The sequence below is a fragment of the Pan paniscus genome, chromosome 8 (assembly GCF_029289425.2).
Source record: "Pan paniscus chromosome 8, NHGRI_mPanPan1-v2.0_pri, whole genome shotgun sequence".
In the NCBI taxonomy this organism is placed as follows: Eukaryota; Metazoa; Chordata; class Mammalia; order Primates; family Hominidae; genus Pan; species Pan paniscus.
The window spans coordinates 56321444-56343411 of NC_073257.2; the positions used below are offsets into that span (position 1 = coordinate 56321444).

General features: G+C 42.2%; 1 protein-coding gene and 1 pseudogene across 1 annotated transcript; one reads left to right on the plus strand and one right to left on the minus strand.

Moving 5' to 3' along the window:
* Positions 1-9: 9 nt before the first annotated feature.
* Positions 10-605, minus strand: LOC100984439 (coiled-coil-helix-coiled-coil-helix domain-containing protein 2-like; annotated as a pseudogene).
* A 4551-nt stretch (positions 606-5156) lies between these two features.
* On the plus strand, positions 5157-20441 carry ZNF485 (zinc finger protein 485). The gene is made up of 5 exons (XM_003816735.5): positions 5157-8188; positions 8639-8716; positions 10259-10385; positions 10900-10995; positions 17928-20441. The coding sequence occupies exons 1-5, from the start codon at positions 7826-7828 to the stop codon at positions 19004-19006; spliced, it is 1743 nt and encodes a 580-aa protein (XP_003816783.2). The 5' UTR covers positions 5157-7825; the 3' UTR covers positions 19007-20441.
* Positions 20442-21968: the final 1527 nt, after the last annotated feature.

Below are 21968 nucleotides of genomic sequence, written 5' to 3' on the forward strand. Positions count from 1 at the left end.
CACATTGAGAACACCCTCTTCCACTGTAATTCTGAAGCAGGAAAGATATGAATGACAGAGGAGAATTTTAACTGGTGGTTTTATACTTTATACCTTTACTGTCAATTATATTTTATGCTAAATTAACTTGGTCATGAGAGCCATTTTCATTTCTTCAGTTTGGACTTCTTGATTAGGCTATTCCATTTGCAAATCTGCACTGTTTCAGCACCTCATTGAGACCTCACAGAGCTTTATGTCATCCTGGTTCTGGCCATGCTCCAAAAACTGTTTCATCTCAGAAGCAAGGCTGCTGCTGCTGTGCTGGCCGGGTTCCCTGAGGTTCTTGGTAAGTGAGGCCAGGCCTTGGAGGCTCAGCATTATTTCTTCCACTAAAGCCCCCAGTGTGTGCCCCACAGTAGAGCCTGCAGCAATGCCAGCTGCAGTGGTTGCCATTTGGGCCATCAGAGCTAGCTACCAAGGTGCAGCAGCACAAAAGCCAGTTGCAGAGGGTGGGGCTGCTGCTGGGGGCTGAGCTGAGGTGCTGGGTTGGGTGCAGTTCTCATCTCAGGTGCCCGACTGGCTGGAGGGGCCATGCAAGTGATGATGTGGCTTCCATGCAGCATTATGGCTGCACAGAGGCTCAGCCTGTGAAAGCCTGCAAAGAGCCCAATACCATAAATATGTTACGAATATTATTTCAAAATTGTATGAGATTTCTAAAAAGTTGATATATCTTGGTACATGTAGTGAATTGCTTTAATCTGATGCTTTTCTGTATAGAGCTTTTAGCTCTGTGCAAATCCTAGAGTGTTATGTCTTCAAGGATATTCATGGAAAGAACCAGGAATTATACTCTTGAATAGAGGTTTCTGACCGCTTTGTAGATCATATCATTAGACTAAGTAAAAACTTACAGAACACTAATAAAAAACTGGTGTGTTCGTGAAGATCACTAATTGTGTTAGTCCATTCTTGCACTGCTATAAAGAATACCTGAAAGAAAGTATAATTTATAAAGAAAAGAGGTTTAATTGGCTCAAGGGTTCTGCAGGCTGTACAGGAAGCATGGCTGGGGAGGCCTCAAGAAACCTTCAATCATGGCAGAGGGGAAGCAGGCTTATCTTACATGGCCAGAGCAGGAGGAAGAGAGAGAGAGGAGGTGCTACACACTTTTAAACAACCGGATCTCATGAGAACTCACTCACTCTCATGAGAATAGCACCAAAGGGGAAATCTGTCCCCACAACCCAATCACCTCCCACCAGGCCCCACCTCCAACACTGGGATTACAACTTGACATGCGATTTGGGACACAGATTCAAACCATATCACTAACTCAACATCAAGCAGAACAAGAATTAATTACATGGGACTGAACTGATGGAGGAGTGAAATGATTTTTATGTCTATTTGTTTGAAACATTGCTGATTCTTTTCATGTTTTGTTTTGCGGAATCAAGAAAACTTTATTTCTTTTGAGCTACTTGTAAGTCACAGAAATTGGGTAAAATATACTGTTTTTTTTTTTTTTTTTGAAACAGAGTTTTGCTCTTGTTGCCCAGGCTGGAGTACAATGGTGTGATCTCGGCTCACTGCAACCTCTGCCTCCTGGGTTCAAGTGATTCTCCTGCCTCAGCCTCCCAAGTAGCTGGCATTACAGGTGACTGCCGCCATGCCCAGCTAATTTTTGTATTTTTATCAGTGGGGTTTCACCATGTTGGCCAGGCTGGTCTCAAACTCCTGACCTCAAGTGATCTGCCCTCCTTGGCTTCCCAAAGTGCTGGGATTACAGGCATGAGCTACTGCACCCAGCCTAAAATATACTTTTGGGAGCAGATTGAGACATTTACCTTTCTCTCTACCTGATTTCTCCAGAATTCAGAAACTATTTGTGTGTATTCTTACATTTTGGCAATATAGTTATTTGCATAAGCTCAGTAAGAATCCATTTTTTTTAAACAGGACGCAAGTGGAGACACTGTTTTCTTTTTTAAACCACCATTTGACTGGAATGACATATTTTCTGATATGACCAGACTGCTTTAAATAACTGAAGTTGACTTATAAAGCTGATAGACATGGGGAATGACTGGCCTGGTACCTTGTCTACACAGTTCCCTTACAAAGTTCCTGATCTTGTGGTAAGAAAAGAATATCAGTTTCTGGCCACATATGGTGGCTCATGCTTGTAATCCCAGCACTTTCAGAGGCTGAGGCAGGTGGATCACAATGTCAGCAGTTTAAGACCAGCCTGGCCAAGATGGTGAAACCCTGTCTCTACTAAAAATACAAAAAAATTAGCCAAGCATGGTGGCAGGAACCTGTAATCCCAGCTACTCTGGAGTCTGAGTCATAGAATTGCTTTAACCCGGGAGGCGGAGGTTGCAGTGAGCTGAGATTGCACCACTGCACTCCAGCCTGGGTGACAGAGCGAGACTCCAATTTAAAAAAAAAAAAAAAAGGATATCAGTTTCTGACAGGCACAGGAAACTCAATATATTTTGAGACCTAGAGAAGAGAGGAATTTATCTAGTTTGTACAGGTAAGACAGGTACAGTCTGATGGCGAATCCTTGGCTTGGTCACTGCACTGCAGCCTGGGTGATGGAGTGAGACTCTGTCTCAAAAAAATAAAAAAATTAGCTGGGGGTGATGGTGCACAACTATACTCCTTGTTAATTGGTGTTCTCACACACACACACCTTTGGACACTAGGCTGATTATCTCTTTAGGATGAGCCCATGGAAGGGTACTCACTGGGTCACTGGATGTGCTCACAATGTGCTCCTTACCTTTCTGGCTGTGAGTCCCTTCCCTTAAAGTTCTCACTACCCCAGGCCCCCCAAGGGTGGTCTTTTCAGAAAAAGGCCTGTTCCTGTCTTATCCTGTGTAAAACTTTCCAAGGCTTCCCATTGCCTGCAGGGAAAGGTCCAAACTTCATCCTGGCCCAGCCTCTTGCCAGCCTTGGTGCCGCCCACTGGCTGGAGCACCACATCTCCACTTGGCCTTGAGTTCATCTGAAAAATGGGGACAGATTACACCATCCCCTTCACATTGCCAACTGGCTAAAGAAGTGGGGAAGTTAAGCATTTAGCACGGAGCCTGTCTCTTTGTAAGTTTTAGCTGGTAGTGATTGAAACCGTGAACTCCCCATTGCTGAGACCAGCTCGGCTGGGGAGACCCTAACCCAGTGACGCTAGAGGAATTAAAGACACACATACAGAAATATAGAGGTGTGAAGTCGGAAATCAGGGGTCTCACAGCCTTCAGAGCTGAGAGCCCCGAACAGAGATTTACCCACATATTTATTAGCAGCAAACCAGTCATTAGCATTGTTTCTATAGATGTTAAATTAACTAAAAGTATCCCTTATGGGAAATGAAGGGATGGGCCAAATTAAAGGAACAGGTTGCCCTAGTTAACTGCAGCAGGAGCATGTCCTAAGGCATAGGTCGCTCATGCTGTTGTTTGTGGCTTAAGAATGCCTTTAAGCTGTTTTCTGCCCTGGGCGGGCCAGGTGTTCCTTGTCCTCATTCCCGTAAACCCACAACCTTCCAGTGTGGGCATTAGGGCCATTTTGAACATGTTACAGTGCTGCAGAGATTTTGTTTATGGCCAGTTTGGGGGCCAGTTTATGGCCTGATTTTGGGGGGCTTGCTCCCAACACCCCATTTTGAGTCCTTAATCTCTATTATCAGTAAATAATGTTCTTTTCAAATGATTGACGTAACTCCTGCAGGCTCTGCCTTTATCTGTCCACTGGCAATTGACACTTTGTTCAAGCCCCACACAGGAGCACTTATAGTGGAGTGTACTAAGAGAGGATGTCTCTTAGTCTTGGGCCACAGAAGTGAAATTGATATTTTAGTTCAGATAGGAAGGATGGAGAGGAGTTGGCCAGGACAAGAGTGGGGGCCCAAGTTAGGCAAGCAGAAGGAAGAGCCCAGGGCAGCTCCTGCATGGGTCCAGCTCCCTAGGTGGTGTGAAGCTTGGTGAGCAAGGGGCTAAGGAAGCCGCTGGGGCAGAGCCACATGAGCTCTGGCCGAGGGAGAGGTGAAGATGGCAAAGCAGGCAGGAAAGGGTGGAGGGGCCCCGCAGGTTAGGCAAGGAGTTCAGACAGTCGAGGAATGATGGAAAGCCAATGACGGCAACTTTGCTTTGGGATCCAACAATGACCGTTGGTACCCAGCTCTGCTATTTACTAGGTGAGGGACCAAAGACAAGTTACGTTCTCTGAGCCAATTTCCTCATCTGCAAAATGAGAATAATAATTGTACCTTCTTTGGTGGTGAGAGCTCAGTGTAATGATGTATGTAAAAGGCTCTGCATGTCCTCTGGACTCAGCAAATGGTAGCCATACATAAATAAATGCAGATTCTGGATCCAGCCCCCAAAGTAAGGAAAGACTGGTCCTTAGGTGCCCTTGCTGGAAAAAGTGGGATGGAAAAAGTGTGATGGAAAAAGTGTGATTCTTTTGTTTTTTGTAGAGTCTCACTCGGTCACCTAGGATGGAATGCAGTGGCGCGATGTCAGCTCACTGCAACCTCCACCTCCCAGGTTCCAGCAATTCTCCTGTCTCAGCCTCCTGAGTAGCTGGAACTATAGGCGCACGCTGTCACGCCTAGCTAATTTCTTTTGTATTTTAGTAGAGACGGGGTTTCACTGTGTTGCCCAGGCTGGTCTCGAACTCCTGAGCTCAGGCAATCCGCCCGCCTCAGCCTCCCAAAGTCCTAGGATTACAGGTGTGAACCACCATGCCTGGCCATGATTCTTGATAAAGTGGCTTTGTAGGATTCTTGGCTAAAACTCGGCTCACCAGGCCAGGACAAGGCATAGTTGAAAGGAGGATGCAAAGGAGCCTGACTCCACTTTAGTCTAGGAGGGACGCTTGTCAGCTGTTCTATCCTTAGCATCCAGAAGTGAGTAGCACGCAGTGGGCCTTTGGTCAATCACTGGTAAATTGGTAAATGAACGCACCATCCTGAGAAATTTTCTTAAAAAAAAAAGGCCCTAATTGAATGAGAGAGATACATTTTCCTCCCTTAGCTTTCCAATTCCTGGAGTTAATAAATAGAAACATATGTTTTTCCTAGAAAATAATACATTTGTTAAAACAGATTCAACCTACTTTCATTTTCTATGTCAGCAAATGGTGAGGAAATAATGTTTTTAGTGTTCTAGGTGATGTACTTTTCTAACATGCTTTTTATTTGTATGAAATAAAAACAGGATTATTTGGAAACAAATAGCTATCCAAAGGCACAGAAAATATGTCTCTCATACTTTCCGTATCAGTTTCTGGTGGCAGATGTCAACCTAAGCAGTACATTAGAACCACTTGGGGGCTTTAAAAAATCCGAATGCCAGGACCACACTTAGGGCAATTAATTCAGAATCTCTGAAGCTGGGACCCAGGTACCTTCACTTTGCTTTTTTTTTTTTTTTGGTATTTATTTTATTCTATTTTCTGTATAACTTTAAGTACATAAAGATTTATTTCCACAGGATCAGGAAATGGGTAGAAATCACAGGACAATCTCTCTTCCCACCAAAAAAGTTGCATATTTTGGTAAGTGTTTGTCCTAGAGGGAAAAAACTGAAACTTACATTAGCAGTGCTGTGCAAGATTCTTACATAAATCAAGACCTAAAAGCAGCTTGCAGTGGAGGTTTTGGTCCCCTGTTCAGGTGCTTGGACGGAAGCCATAAGCTGGTGAGTGTGACAGGGAAAAGGAGGCAGTGAAGACAGGTGACAGGCACCTAGCAGGGAAGGAGGATTCAGGAATCCCAGACTCCTTGGAATGGAGTGCTGTTTTTCCTTTTTTTTTTTCATCTCTTTAGGAAGGTGCTGGGCAGGGATCCCAGAGAAAGAAAGGGTCGAATACTCCTTTAACTGCCCTGGATGAAGGGCACTGCTACAGCAGCTAGTACCGGAGACTCTCCTATCTCATGGTTGAGGCAGACCCAGGATAGAATAGTGAATAAAAGGAATGCTTATAGGAAACAATTTTGCATGGAATGCTAGATGGCCAAGCCTCAGCCTCTGGTCCAGTGCAATCCTTGCCTCACTTGTCAATAGTGAAAAATTAGTTTGGTTAGAAGAACCATCTGGAAACACACCAGCTTCTGCTACCTTCATGCTCATTGTCAGAAAAAGATTAACCAGTGTGAACATTCTGATCTGTTAATTCCTGGGACTGTTTTCTTCCCAGTGGACTGTTTGTTGGTAGAATAACCCCCAAAGCTCAAAGCTAAAATGCATCATTAGTCCTCGTTGGCAGTTGAGCTGATTTGGAAAAGCTGCACCTTCCTGCAGAAGATCAACTGACCTGCTATCCCACTGCAAACCTGAGGTATATTTCAGTGAAGGCAGGTAGCTGTGCTTTTCAGAGCAGAGAAGCAGTTTTAAGAGCAGAAAGGTAGAGGAAATCTAGAAAAGAACCGTCTTGATACAGATTTATCCCATGGTGTGAAGGGAGGGCAAAGAACCCAGTGGCACTTCGCTTATCCAGCAATTTCTGTCACTGTGGCAACAAACTTCTGCCCATTCCAGAGGGTCTTGAACTGCTCAGGAACTGGGAATTCATTAAAGTCACCGCCTTCTGTAGGAATGAGGACATTCATCTCAGAAGATTTGGCACTGGCTATTTCACAATCCAGGGAATTCTTGCTCCGGTAAGCATGGCAGCCATCTGTTTTGTTGATGGAAATGGTTGGCACTTTACTCATCACCTGAACTTTGACATCCCTATTGTTGATTATCTCCACAATGCCCACCATATCATCGAATACCAGACCAGGTTTCTTACAATTATCTACTGTAATGGAGTTAATTTTGCCCTTGATTTGCAACATCGTGTTGACACACTTGTATATGTAAGCCGCCTGTTTCAGCTCTGTGTCATCAATCACCAGATTGGAAACATTTTCCTGATTTTCTACTCTCCACTTCTTGCCCTCCAGTTCAAGTACAGCTGGCTCCTTCTTTGTGGCTGGTTTGGGGTTTAGGTGCAGAGAATGGCTTGGGGCCACCGCGTACTGGACCACTCTGAGCCTTCAGGGTAGGGTTCTTGTGAGTCTTCATGTCATCAGATACACGTTTCAGGGCATGTGTGATGCTCTCCCCCTGATTAATCTGCGCAAACAGTGCTGAGAGGGAAGCGGACTCATCTGAGCCTGAACTGACAAAGACTAGTGGAGGAGGGGGGCCTGGTGGTGGGGGAGGAGTAGCTGATCCAGCAGAGGGTCCAGATGGCAGTCCACTCAGTTCTTTTGTCACAGGCCCCGTTTTGCTCCAGGCAGTCCGGTGGTATGGAACTCCTTAATGTAAGCCTGCAGCTCTGTGCATATACTTAAATAAGCTTTGACTCAGTCTACATGCTTCTTATCCACATCTTTGTACTCTTTAAGGACTCAGTTTGTATAAAACACAGCAGCATGATTCATTTCTTTCACATAAGGGCCAGGATTGGGAGCCATAGCCACCCAGCCTAGGGCCTGGATACTTTCACTGACAGCTGACAGCTGATTAAACAACTTGCTGCCTCGGTTCTTCTCCCAAAAGGTTATCACTTCTTGGATCTGCTCTGAGATAGGTGCCAACAAATCGGAAAGCTTATTACCTGCCGGCTATTGACACTGAGAAGCTGTAACCAAGAGAGCTCACTCCAACTTCAAAACTGTGTGTACCATCTCCACATCTTTCTGCACGTCTTCCCCAATCTCTTTACTGATCTTCAAGTACTCTGCCACAGGGCAGGCAAGCAGCGAGTCAAATGCCTGCGCATATGGAGCTGCTCCTGCTGTTGAAGGACTATCTCCATATCCACGGTGCATGTCAGAGGTATGGGATACTGCCTCCAGGCGGCCCACTGCCCTGTCCAATTTTTTACCAGATTTTGCATGTCAGTCATAATGTATCACCTCCCGACTGCGATCAGCCGCTCTCCACTTCCCGCACCTTCACTTTTCAAAGATTCCCAGGTGATGCCAACCTGCTCTGCGGATGGAGCCCCTAAGACCCCAAGCGGCCCAGACTACGTTTCCCAGAGGCCTCCGCGGCCTCAGCCACTTCCGCTTCCGGCCCAGCCTGTCTCCGCGTGGTGCGAGCGCTGCACCAGCCCCTGGCTGGTGGTTACTGTCCGAACAGCGTGGTGTGGTCGCTGTCTCTCTGGGCGTGCAGCTCCGCAGCCCTGCCGGCTCGGTTCGGTTCGTGAGCGGCCGGGGTCAGGCTGGGTCCCTGAAGCCTCGAGCCCCTGGCGGGTGCTCCCCGCCTTTCCCAGGGGCGGGTCGAGGGGCGAGCCGGGGTGGGAGGGGAAGGCGGCGGTGGGCAGTGCCCACCCGCAGTGGCTGCGCCGTGTGGAGCGACCGCTCGAGGCTGGTGCATCACAGAGCGCTCCAGCCTTGCGCCCCGGCCGACAGATTGGGCCACTGACAAGGCCGTCCCCCGGTGCTGCCAAAAGTGTTTGGCGTGGAGCTGGCTGCAGTCCAGGCCGGATCCCAGCAGCCGTTCCCTTTCCTTTCTTCCCGAGCGTACCCACCTGGACCTGTCTGCCCACCTGTGGAGGGAACGGGCGGGCGGGGACCTGGTCCAGAGGGCAGATTCTAGCTAGGCTAGGGCACGGAGGGACTTCCTCAATTTCCTCTCTTCTTTCCCAGATTGACTTACGCAGGATTCTCTGCCCTTGCCTGGGAGAACAGTTCAGGAGACAGATGGCCCCAAGAGCCCAGATCCAGGCAAGTTTGATTTTTCCATTTCTTGAGAAACCACGTGTTTCAGCGAGGTGGGGTTTATGCCTCTTGCCCGGACAATGCCCTGCCCTGTGTGTGGACAAAGCTACCCGAACCAGTCCTGGATGGGTCCCGCGATTTCTGTCCTGTCTACCCATTACGTAGTCATTCACCAAGTAGATTATTGCTACCCATGTTTTCTAGAGTGCTTGAAACAGAAAAGTGCTTTGCAAACTGGCAGACGATGAAAAAAATACACGTTAGCATGTAAAGACGTAGGCCATAAAGACATAGGGTGATAGCAGTGCTCTCTTGACCTTTAGTGTGTGGTAGGGTGGGAGGGGTGGAGTAGTGGGCGCCTTAGTTCTTCCTGAAGAATAAATGAGATTTGCATAATTGCAGAGGATACTAGGGGAAAGCGCTGCCTGAATGAAGTCATTATGGCGGGACCATGAACAAACTGGTCTGAGAAAGTTGGAAACATTCATGGTCTAGAATCCCAGACTGGAGTTTGCTTTTATCCTGGAGAAAACTAGGTTTTGAAGGATTTTGAGAAGCTGATTAAATAATTGGTATTTTGAAAGGAAGTGATAAACATTTGAGTGTCTATTATAGAAATAAAATTAAAAAAATTAAAGATCACCTACATTTCTACTGCTCTAACAAGTCAAGTAATTTCATTTGAAACACACTTTTCATTTTTTTAAGGCTTACTCATTTTTTCTTTTAATATTTCATAGCCATTCCAATTTGTTCTAGTTTCATTACCACTTTTTGTAGCTTCCTTTTATACTGTGCCTTCAACCAGCCCTGGGACCTTGAGCAAGTTCTTCCAACTCTCTGAACCTTTGTGTCTTTAGCTATGAAATAGATTTTACTTTATATAGTTACGGCAGAAATTTAGAGAGATGATATGTATCTCAGGGTTTAGCACCGTGGCTGGTACATAGTAAGTTGTTACTGTTATGAAAAGCAATTTTTTTTTCTTTTTTAAAAATATTCTGCCCCAGAGTCAGATCATACTCCCTGTAAATTCTCGGATAAAGCTAATCACTTTCCATGTCTTTTCAAAGTTTCTATTCATTTGTTGATTGAATAAAGCCTGAACACTTCTGTGTCAGGCAGTGTTTTTGGCTGGGAGGCAGCAGTGACCCACACTGTCCCCCTGGAGCTCACATTAGAGAGGATGCTGACAGTCAGTGCAAACCTCTCCTGCCAGGTGGTGAGAAATCCTGTGAAGAAAAGTGAAATGGGTTTCGAGACTGAGTGGCAGAGGATGGGGTGGAGAAATAGAAGACCTTTTTGATGAGGTAACATGAAGGGTGGAGTGAGCAGAGGCTAGGCCTGGAGGAGGGAGCAGGACAGGCATGCAGGAAGAACCCGCTCAAGGGAGGAGTCGCACATCCCCTCAGCCCTCAGCTTTTACTTGTTGGTTTCCATGAGCACTGTTGGAACTGTCAGAAGCTGGCTTTGACCACCTTGCTTCCTTCTCTTGGGATGCCTCCCTCGGGGATTCCCGGATGAGCAGAATTGGGTTTGGTTTTGCAGGGACCGCTGACATTTGGGGATGTGGCTGTGGCCTTTACCCGGATTGAGTGGAGACACCTGGATGCTGCTCAGCGGGCCCTGTACAGGGATGTGATGCTGGAGAACTATGGGAATCTGGTGTCTGTGGGTGAGGATGGCTTTCTCCTTGACTCAGGATTGGTCTGCTGGGCAACTTTGTGTTTTCATAGGGTGAATGGTTTGGGGTATTGAAAAAATCTTAAATGATGTGCTTTTTGTTTTGTTTTTCTTAAGTATGGGCTTAGAGGCTGGAGTTTATGCCCCTTACACCCCTCAAGAAAGGTCAGAGCCATACAGAGTTAAGATGGGTAGCTTTGTGGTGCCAGCTAGCCCAGTTCTGGAATGTTTCTGTGTCATGATTCATCTGCCTCCCAAAATAGGAGTTTCTCGTCCTCCAGGAGGACCTGGTTTTCTAGTTGACTTTGCCCCCTCCATTTGCTTTACTCCATGAGTTGGACATCCTGGGTGCCACCCTGTAGGCCTCTCTGACCTGTCCATGCTCATTGCAGATGCTCAAGTTGACACTGAGGTCTGGGGTGACTGCTTGTGCTTGTAACCGCCATCACATTCCTTTTCATTCATTTTTTTTTTCTTCCTCTAAGATCCTTTTTCTTTATGAACAGGGCTTCTCTCTTCCAAACCAAAACTAATTACTCAGTTGGAGCAAGGGGCAGAGCCCTGGACTGAGGTGCGAGAGGCTCCATCAGGCACACATGCAGGTGAGTGGGTGGGGAACATCCCGGCAGAAGCTGAGCACACGGAGCAGTACGGGGGTTCCTGAGTGGAAAGCTCATCTTTGAGTGCCCTGTTGGTGCAGAAAGGCACTGGTTTCCTCTTTTGATGTCATCCTCCTGTCAAGTGGCTGGCCGCTTTTCTCCCCAGCCTTTCTGCACTTGGGAGGGCTGCTGCCTTCCTGAGGGCCTCAGGCCCATCTGTGCCATCTCCCAGCCTTCTGAAATCCTCAAGCTCTTTATGTGATTTTTCTCTCTTTCTTTCCAGGCATTCGCCAGGTATCTTTTGTTTCTTTCTACTTCTGTTCCATTTTCTTTCTTTCTTTTTTTAATATTTTTTGAGACAGTCTCGCCCTGTCGCCCAGGCTGGAGTGTAATTGTAGCTCACTGCAACCTCAAAGTCTGGACTCAAGCCATCCTCCTGCCTCAGGCCCCTGAGTAGGAGTAGCTGGGACTACAGGCGTCCACCACAATGCTTGGCTAATTTTTAAATTTTTATTTTATGTAGTGATGGAGTGTCCCTATATTAGTCACGGCTGGTCTCGAACTCCTGGCCTCAAGTGGTCCTTCCACCTTGGCCTCTCAAAGTGCTGGGATTACAGATGTGAGCCACCACGCCTGGCCCATGTTCATTTTCCATTCCTTACCCACTCTCTCATGGAAGCTTGCTAACTCACTATATACCACTTCCTGGTGGTAGTCGCAGATTCCAAACATAAGCATGGTTTTTTAGCTCTCAGGTAATTGCGATTTTTGGCAAACACATTGTTGGGGAAGCATTTTCTTTCCTTTTCTTAGGGATCTTCTTTTATTTGTCTTTTCTACTGTCCTTTGCTCTTGGCTCTCATTTTTTTCTGTGTATACTTTGTATATGTTTTTGTATGTCACTTTCTGTGTGCCGTAGTTCATTTCTAAATCTCTAAGCCTGAATATTTCTCTCACCTAAAATATTTATCCTGCCAGTATTTTTTCTTCTAAAACTCTAATTGTCATTTTGCCTCTATCCTCTTCAGGAGAATGTTTATAACTGTATTTCATGTAAAATACCAGTAATACATAGTCTTGCTTAACCTAGGTCTTTGCTGGTTGTGGGTGGGATGCTTTTGAAGTAATTCCTTTTATTCTTACTGTGTTTAACATTTCCCCCCTAAATTCTTGTGTAGATTCTTTATATAGTAACAAAAGTCACTCAGTCTTCTTTATTCTTTGTTCTTTCTGTTTTAATTTTGGTTGTTATTTGAAATAGAATGTTTAAAACTTGGACGTAATGAAAACAAGCAATGTTTCCCCTAATATTTCTTTCATCTGCTTAGAGGACTAGTAAATCTTTCTACAAAGACTTCACAACCAGTCAGTATTTTATGTTTTTTTTTGTGTGTGTATATTTCCCTTTCTGTTAGTTGTTAGACATGCTTATGGTACCACATTCAGATGGTTCAAATGGTATACAGTCTCCTTCACATACCTTTCCCATCACTCAGTTCCCCTCCCCAGAGGCATCCCTGTGTCAGTTTCTTGTGGAGATTTGTAGGTGTGATGTATACTTTGTGAGAGTATCCATGAATTCTTTAAGCACATGGTAGCACGCTCTTTTGCCTGTTACTTTGGCATTTATGTCTTAGAAGTCATTTGACATAACTATATTGTTTAGAGCTTCTCTCTCTCTCTCCTCTCTCTCTTTCTTTCTTTTGGAGACAGAGTCTCACTGTTTCCTAGGCTGAAGTACAGTGGTGTGATCATGGCTCACTGCAACCTTGACCTCCTGGCTCAAGTGATCCTCCTGCCTCAGCCTCCTGAGTAGCTGGGACCACAGGAGCATGCTACCACACCTGGCTAAATTTTTTTATTTTTAATTTTATTTATTTATTCTTAAATTTTTTTTTTGTAGAGATGAGATCTTGCTATTTTGCCCAGGCTGGTCTGGAACTCGTGGCCTCAAGCATTCCTCTTGCCTCAGTTTCCTAAAGTACTGGGATTACAGGCGTGCGTCACCATGCCAGCTTATCTTTCTTTTTGATGCCTGCATAGTGTTCCACTTTATGGATGTCCTATAATTTATGTAATCAGTTATCTTTAGTGGACATAATGACTCTGAACGATGTTGCAGTGATTATCCTCATACACATCAATTCTCTTGTGTACAAGTAAATCTATAGAATAAATTCCTATAAGAATTGTTAAAGGTTAAAATTTTTAAATCCACCAAATTTGGTGGGTATTTCCACTATTCATAAAGATAATACATGTTTATACTCCTAATGACAACATATGAGTGCCACTCTTATAGCTTGTCAGCAGTGTCTTATATGCTTTGATCCTTGCAAATCTGAGAGGTGAAAATATTTTATTATAATTTTAATTTGCCTTTCTCTTATCAGGAGTGTGATTTAGCATGTTTCAACATTTTCAGCAACCCTTGTATTTATCTTTCCTGAGAACTGCCTGTTCAGTCCTTTGCCCGTTTTACTGTTAGATTGTTGGTCTTTTTATTGTCAGTGTGAAGGGTTCTTTATACATTCAGGAAATTAATTGTATATCATATATATCACAGATTTTTTTTAAAAAGTTTGTTTTATATCAGCTTTATATTAACAAAGGTAATGATGGATATGCTTGTCTTTGCATCTTTGCATTGTGTCTGGCCTTCTCATTTGAGCTGGCTGTTGAGTTGGGATACACATACATTGTTATTTAAAGGAAGTATTTCATTCACATGTTTTGTTAAGAAATTTTAGTTTTTTAAATCAAGCATGATTGCTGAATTTTATTAAATGCCTTTTCGAGGTATATGGAAATATCTGTCTTTTCCATTTTGATCTGTTTCTGTGGTAGATTTTATTCTCATTTATCTTGGCCATGACACATTATATCATTCTCTGAATATGACAGTGGATGATTCTGTTTGCCAATCTTTTATTTAAATTTTTGCACTGATACTTAAGTGTATTTACATTTTCTTTTTCATCTGCCCATTTTCATTGGGCTTTGATTTTAATTTTGTAATACTTTCATAAAACATTTTTTTGGTCTTTCATATTTTTATCCTTTAGTCTAGTTTAACTCACATGATAGCTGTTCCCTAAAGGTTTGGGTCCTTTGTCCCGTTTTTGCTTATTTATTGTGATGTGGAGCAGAGGGGAGGAATTGCGGGTACTTTTTTTGACAGTGTTGTCAATACTGACTTGTCCAAATAGATTTTCTCTCTCTAGGAAACAGTTTTAGTAATTTATAATTTCCTAAAAAGCATCCAGTAATTCAAGGTCATAAGTTACTTGTGTTGAACAAAGTAGCTTTTTATAACTCTTAGTAATATTCTCCACATCTTTGGTTACTTTTCCCTGATTTCTTACTTTGTCTTTTTTCCATTTCCTATATTTTCCTATTTCCCCTTTATTAGCTCTGTTTTATTTTTTTGAACAAAAGCATTTGGATGTATTTATTAGTGTTACTGTTTTCTGTGTTTTGAATCTTAAGTTCCTTTTCCCTTTTGCTTTCCTTGGGTTTACTTACTTTCTCCTAAACATTTTAGTTATTCATTCATTGATTTTTCTTCTTTCTTACTGATGTAATATAAATATTTAAAGCCTTAAACTTTGTCTATGTAATGTTTTAGTTATATTCAGTAGGTTACAGTATGTAGAGCTTTCATTATCATTTTTTAGATATTTTACAATTTGTGTTTTGATTTCTGTGATTGAAGTACTAAGAGATTGATAAGCTAGACTCTCCTTTTCTTAAAGCCTTTAAAAAAATTAACACATATATAGAAAAGCTGATAAAATATGTATACAGCCTAAATTAGTATTTTAAAACTCTATACCCATGTAACCAAAACTTAGGTTAAAAAATAGAACTTTGGCAATACCCGAGTAAATCACATCATAATTCCTCCCAATTATTGTCCATTCTCCTCCCCTTGAACTAACACTATAGTTTATTTTTGCCTGTTTTTAACTTTATGTGAATGGTATCATATAGTACATATAATTTTTGGTCTGGCTTATGCATAACATGTTTTCAAATTCATTTTTAGTTATTTCTTTGCTGTGGATCAATGCTTCTGAAAACTGTAGCGTGCCTCAGAATGCATGCTGCAGTACAGTTGCGGGGCCCCCTGCAGAGTTCTTTATTCAGCAGGTTCTCAGGCATGCTGATGCTGGTGCTGCGGGGCTGGAGCCCATGCTTGGAAAATCACTGTTCTAGAGTGACTCATTGTGTGACTCTACTGCAGTTTCTCTCTTACATTCAGATGCATATATGGCATTTTCCAGCTTTTGGCTATTGCAAGTGCTGTAAACATTCTTATACTTTATTTTTTGGTTCCTACGTGGCTACATTTCTGTTGGGCATGTATTCAGCTTTAGTATATAATGTCAGATAATCTTCCAGAGTTTTGTACCCAGTTATACTCCTTCATCAGTGTGTGAGAGCACTCCTTGTTCCATGTCCTGGCTAGCACTTCCTGTGGTCAGTCTTGTGAAGTTAGTCATTCTGGTGGATGTTCTGTGTGCCTCATTGTGGTTTTCATATCCATGTCTCTATATCTAATGAAGTTAAAGACATTTTAGGGCTGGGCATGGTGGCTCACGCCTGTAATCCCAGCACTTTGGGAGGCTGAGGTGGGCGGATCACCTGAGGTCAGGAGTTCGAGACCAGCCTGGCCAACATGGTGAAGCCCTGTCTCTACTAAAAATACAAAAAATTAGCTGGGTGTGGTGGCACACACCTGTAGTCCCAGCTACTCGGGGAGCTAAGACAGGAGAATCACTCGAACCTGGGAGGTGGAGGTTGCAGTGAGCTGAGATTGCGCCATTGCACTCAGCCTGGGCGACAGAGTGAGACTCCGTATCAAAAAAAAAAAAGACCTTTTAGAATATTTATTGGTCCCTATAGAGCATCTCTGATTGGGTAACTATTTGAAGAGCCTGTTATTGATTACATGTATTGTACCATCCCTCTCTCTGTTGTTACTGACTGTTAATGGTCTTGATGAATAGCAGTTCTTCCTTTTTCTGGGCTCAAGCAATCCTGTCTCAGCTTCCTGAGTAGCTGGGACTACAGACACATGCCACCATGCTCAGCTAATTCAAAACATGTTTTTTTTCTGTAGAGATGGAGACTTGCTATGCTGCCCAGGTGGTGGGTCTGGACCTCCTGACCTCAAGCTATCCTCCTGCCTCAGCCTCCCAAAGTGCTGGGATTACAGGCATGAGCCACCGTGCCCAGCCCAGTTCTTCCATTTGATCAATCCCTTTCTTTTTTGTCAGTGCTTTTTTGTGTCATGCTTTATTTAAAATGTTTATTTTAAATTATATATTAACAATTATTTATTAACATTTATTATTTTTGTGATTTTAATATTTTTTCTTTTCCCGAGATCATGAAGATATTCTTCTGTGTTAATTTCTAGAAGCTTTATTATTTGGTTTTTATGTTTACATTTACCATCCTCTTAGAATGGATTTCTGTGCGTCATATGAGTTAGGGTTTATATATTTTTTTTCTCCTAAAATGTACTAATGCAGAACCTCCTCTTCCTCACTGCTTTGCAAGACCACCTTTGTCATAGAACAAGTGCCCATATGTGTCTTCACGTTGCCAGCTTTACAATCAGTATCTTGAAATTTTCTCTAGTTTGATCATAATACATTAAACACATATCCCATCAAAGGCCATTGGAAGAATGTGGGCTGTTTCTGACTGGGCTTCACCTTCAACTTACATTTCCTTGAAAAAATAAGTCTTAGCTCTAATATCCATTGCATGGAATTTCTCCCCAGACTACTAAGTATAAATACATATAAATATATGTATGTGTATATATCTTTAGGTATAGATAGATACAACTTATGTTTATAAGAAAAGCGCATTTAGTAAAATAATTGGTTGGTGATTGTTAATTTTACTACAAGTTTGGCTCTATTAGTTTTTCAGAACGTTTTTGTCTGAATCATTTCACTCTGTCTGTCTTAGGTCTTGTGTCTGTACTTTGTAAAAAGCTAGAGAAAATTCACATAGTACACCCATTGATTGGTAATTTTTTTTTGTTTTTTGAGACAGAGTCTTGCTCTGTCACCTAGGCTGGAGTGCAGTGGCATGCAGCTCACTGCAACTTCTGCCTCCCGGGTTCAAGCGATTCTCCTGCCTCAGCCTCCCGAGTAGCTGGGATTGAAGGCATGTGCTACCATGGCTGGCTAGTTTTTGCATTTTTAGTAGAGACAGGGTTTTGCCATGTTGGCCAGGCTGGGCTTGAACTCCTGACCTCAAGTAATCCACCCGTCTCGGCCTCCCAAAGTGCTGGGATTACAGGCATGAGCCACCGTGCCTGGCATAGGTATGTTGTTTTTTAGATATGTTAAAAATTTAGTTTATAGTAAAATCTTATTGGCCTGAGAACTATTTTTGTTCCTTGAATATTTTTTCTGTTTTCTTTTTTCCACTGAGCAATTAAATATTGGTTCACTCTTAAATCCTCACAGAGAAATATTTTTCTCAAGTTCTTGGTGACATCATAATGTTCTCAAATATACCACCTGCAGAAATCTGCCCTAGTAGTAATTATAGCTTGCTTTGTGACTCTGGGCTTTCTCCTCAATTTTGTATTTATTCTCACATTGTCTTTTTTCTTTTTTAGCTGTTTCCTGTGTTGTCTTCCTAACTTGGCAACTTCTTAGGGGCTCACTGCATTCTTTAAATGCAATGTTTATAGTACAGATTCTTTTCTTTTCTTTAAAATCATACTTCCTTTTCCTGCCCTTAGTCTGGCCATCTTTTCTCAGCAAGAATCACAAGTGGGACACATTAATAATTTTTCATAACCTTTAGTTGTGTAGAATAGAACATTATTCAAGTCCTTGCACAACTCTCACTTTCAGCATTTCAACATAAAGAACATTTGAATTTTTAAAATTTTCTTTCAGTCCAGGATTACTGGTTTGAAACAAAGATGTCAGCCCTAAAGCAAAGCACTTCTGAAGGATCTGTTCTGGGAGAGCGAACGAAAAGTGTCATGATGGAAAAAGGCCTGGACTGGGAGGGCAGAAGCTCCATAGAGAAGAACTATAAGTGCAAGGAATGTGGGAAAGTCTTCAAATACAATTCGTCCTTTATTAGCCACCAGAGAAATCACACCAGTGAGAAACCACATAAATGTAAAGAATGTGGGATCGCCTTTATGAACAGTTCATCCCTTTTAAATCACCATAAGGTTCATGCAGGCAAACAGCCTTATAGATGTATTGAATGTGGGAAGTTCCTGAAGAAGCACTCAACGTTTATCAACCATCAGAGAATTCATTCTAGGGAGAAACCCCACAGATGCATTGAATGTGGAAAAACTTTCAGAAAGAACTCAATCCTTTTGAGTCATCAGAGAATTCATACTGGCCAGAAACCCTACAAATGTAATGACTGTGGGAAAGCCTTCGCTCAGAATGCAGCTCTTACTCGTCATGAAAGAATACATAGTGGAGAGAAGCCTTTTAAATGTAACAAGTGTGGGAGAGCTTTCAGGGATAATTCAACTGTGTTGGAACATCAGAAAATCCATACTGGTGAGAAGCCATATCAGTGTAATGAATGTGGAAAAGCCTTTAGGAAGAGCTCAACTCTTATTAGTCACCAAAGAATGCATACTGGGGAGAAACCCTATCACTGCAGTAAATGTGGAAAATCTTTCAGGTATAGCTCATCCTTTGCTGGTCATCAGAAAACTCACAGTGGAAATAAACCGTATCAGTGTCGTGACTGTGGGAAGGCCTTTACAAAGAGCTCAACCCTTACTGGACATCAGAGAATTCATACTGGAGAAAAACCCTATCACTGTAAGAAATGTGGGAAAGCCTTTCGGCACAGCTCAGGCCTTGTTGAACATCAGAGACTCCATACTGGGGAAAAACCTTATAAATGTAATGAATGTGGGAAAGCTTTTCCCCGAAGTTCAGCCCTTAAGCAACATAAGAAAATTCATAATAAAGAAAGAGCCATGAAATGTAGTTAGTGTGGCAAATTGTGCAGAGTAGTTTATTCCTTCTGACCATCATAGAGGAGACATTAAATAAATTATGCATTTAACAGAAATACTCTGTGTACTTCTGAGAGAACATATCACTTGTGAGGATATTCATTGTGAGGTTCTACTAGTGAAATATTTGAAGAAACTAAATGTATGTCAGTATGGAAGTAGTTATAGCATACTGTGTGCTAATTGAAAAGAATGAGGTGGAGCTGTAAATACTGTACAAAGCCAGGCATGGTGGCATATGCCTGTAGTCCCAGTTACTTGGGAGGCTGAGACAGGATTGCTTAAGCCCAGGAGTTTGAGTCTGTAATGCACTATGATTGTGCATGTGAATAGCCACTGCACTCCAGCCTGGGCAACATAGCAAGACTCCATCTCTAAGTAAAAAAATACAACAGTAGAAATATACCCATGATAATATACCCAATATACCCTTGTTAAAGAAGCAAGTTTCAGGAAATCTATATTATATGCATTCAAAAAGACCTGGACAAATAAAGACCAATCTTAACAGCAGTTATCTCTCTCTCTCTCTCTTTTTTTTTTTTTTTAAAGAAACTAGCTCTTACTCTGTCACCCAGGCTGGAGTGCCATGTGATCATAGCTCACTGTAGTTTTGAACTTGGGCTTGAACAACCTTCCCACTTCAGTCTCTGGAGTAGCTGGGGCTACAGGCACGTACCACCACACTCAGCTAACAGCAGTTATCTTTGATGAGGATGTAGTATAGGTTGAGCATCCATAACTGGAAAATCTGAAATCTGAAGTGCTCCAAAATCCAAAATTTGTCTGAGCACCAACAGGTGCAAAATTCTACACCAGACCTTATGTGATGGGTTGCAGTTAAAATGCACCCCCAAGATTCCTTATTATGTGCATGTAAATATTGCAAAGTCCAAAAAAGTCTGAAATCCTAAATACTTCTGGTCTCATGCATTTCAGACAAGGGATACTCGACCTATATTGGTATGATGAAGTGAAATTATGACTTTGACTGAGTTCTTTGAAATGAAATATTTAATCAAGCATCATTCATGTATCTTCTGTAACTTAGTATAGTTATCTTCCTATATAAGAAAACTCAGAAGTCATAAAAATAAGACAAATGCCACACAGAAACTAAAAGCTTTTAGTTTCTGCAACTAGAGGCTTCGTAGTATTAAAATACAAAGGGCTGGACTTGGAGAAAATATTACCATCATCATATTTAACAGGTAACACTTAGAATATTTAGAGAGTCCTTAAAATACATAAATATAAAAATTCCAGTGGAGAAACGGTCTTGGATGTGAATGTACAGTTGTCAGAAAAAGAAATATAAATGATTATGCCTACCAACTTTGACCCTTTGACCTAACATTTCTACTTAAAATCTAATTAAAAAGTAAAGGTGGTCTTTACAGCATTGTAGTAATGAAGAGGTGGCATCACTGTAATATCTGTCATCAGAGGAATGTTTAAGATATATGCAGTCTTTGGACTACCATGTAGTCACTCAACATTTAATTAAAAGACAGTCCTTTAATTAATTAACATTTGGTGAGTTAGACTTTTATGAGCTGACAGGCAAAGTTGTCTATGACATTAAGTTGAAAAAGATCCAAAGTAAAGAATAATGGTATAGTACTTCTTTTGTATAGTCAATGCATTGCCTGAATATTTTGTGATAAAAATATATCACGGATATAGTTCACAATGTAAAAGCAATAAAGCAAACTTAGGAATGTTATAAAATAGAAAAGAAAGGATCTAAGTATTCAACTCATGATTGCAGAGGGCCAGATTTAATCAAAAGAAGCACGGTTGCACACACATAGATGATTGTTGGTAAGAACTGGTTAAGTTGCTTTGGATAACAGTTTGGCAACATGAATGTAAATGTAAATGTATGTTCTCATTGACCCAGAAATGCCACCCTCAAACATTTCAGGAAATAATTTGACTAACTTACAGAGCTTGTATTGCTCATCATCACTGGTTATACTAATATCCTGGAAAGAGGTGGGAGAAATATCTAAGTAGGGAAATGTTTAAATAAGTTATGAAACTCTCATAGGCTAGCATCCCAGTTACTACAGATGTATAATAAACTGTCACACACTTAGTTGCCAGTATTTGTGTTCACAGATTTTGTGAGTCAAGGATTCAGAAAGGGCACAGCAGGAACAGCTTTGTAACTCCATGATGTCTGGGGTTTCAGTTGGGAAAACTCAAGGTTGGAATCAACAGTTGGTCAGTGGGGTCATTTGAAGCGGCCACACTATGATAGCCACAAGTGGCTACTGAGCAGTTGAAGTGAGGCCAGTCTGAATGGAGACTAGTGTGTTGATTGAAAATAGGACTGTAAGTATAAAATGTGCATCAGATTTCGAAGACTTTGTATAAAAAAAGAAACTAAACTATCTTAATTGTTTTTATATTGATTATATCTTAGATAGGTTAAACTCAATGTATTAAAATTGAATTTTAATGTGACTACTAGAAAATTTAAATTTACATATGCGGCCTACATATATGGTTCGCATGTTGCTATCAGACAACACAACTGAAGGCTCCATCACAAATTGGGTGGTTGATACTGTTGGCTGGGACCTCAGCTAGGGCAGTTGCATATGAACACCTACATGTGACCTTTTTATGTGGCTGCATAGGCCTCCTCAGCTTGGTGCCTGGGTTCTGAGGAGTCAGGCAGAGAAACTGTTATTGCTTGTTGTGATCTAGCATCAGAAATAACAGCATCTCGGCTGGGCGTGGCGGCTCATACCTGTAATCCCACCACTTTGGAGGCTGAGGTGGGTGGATTGCTTGGGGCCAGGAGTTCAAGACCAGTCTTGGCAACTTGGTGAAGCCCTGTCTCTACAAAAAAATACAAAAAAAAATTAGCCAGGTCTGTGGCACGTGCCTGTAGTGCTGGGGAGGCTGAGGTGGGAGGATTGCTTGA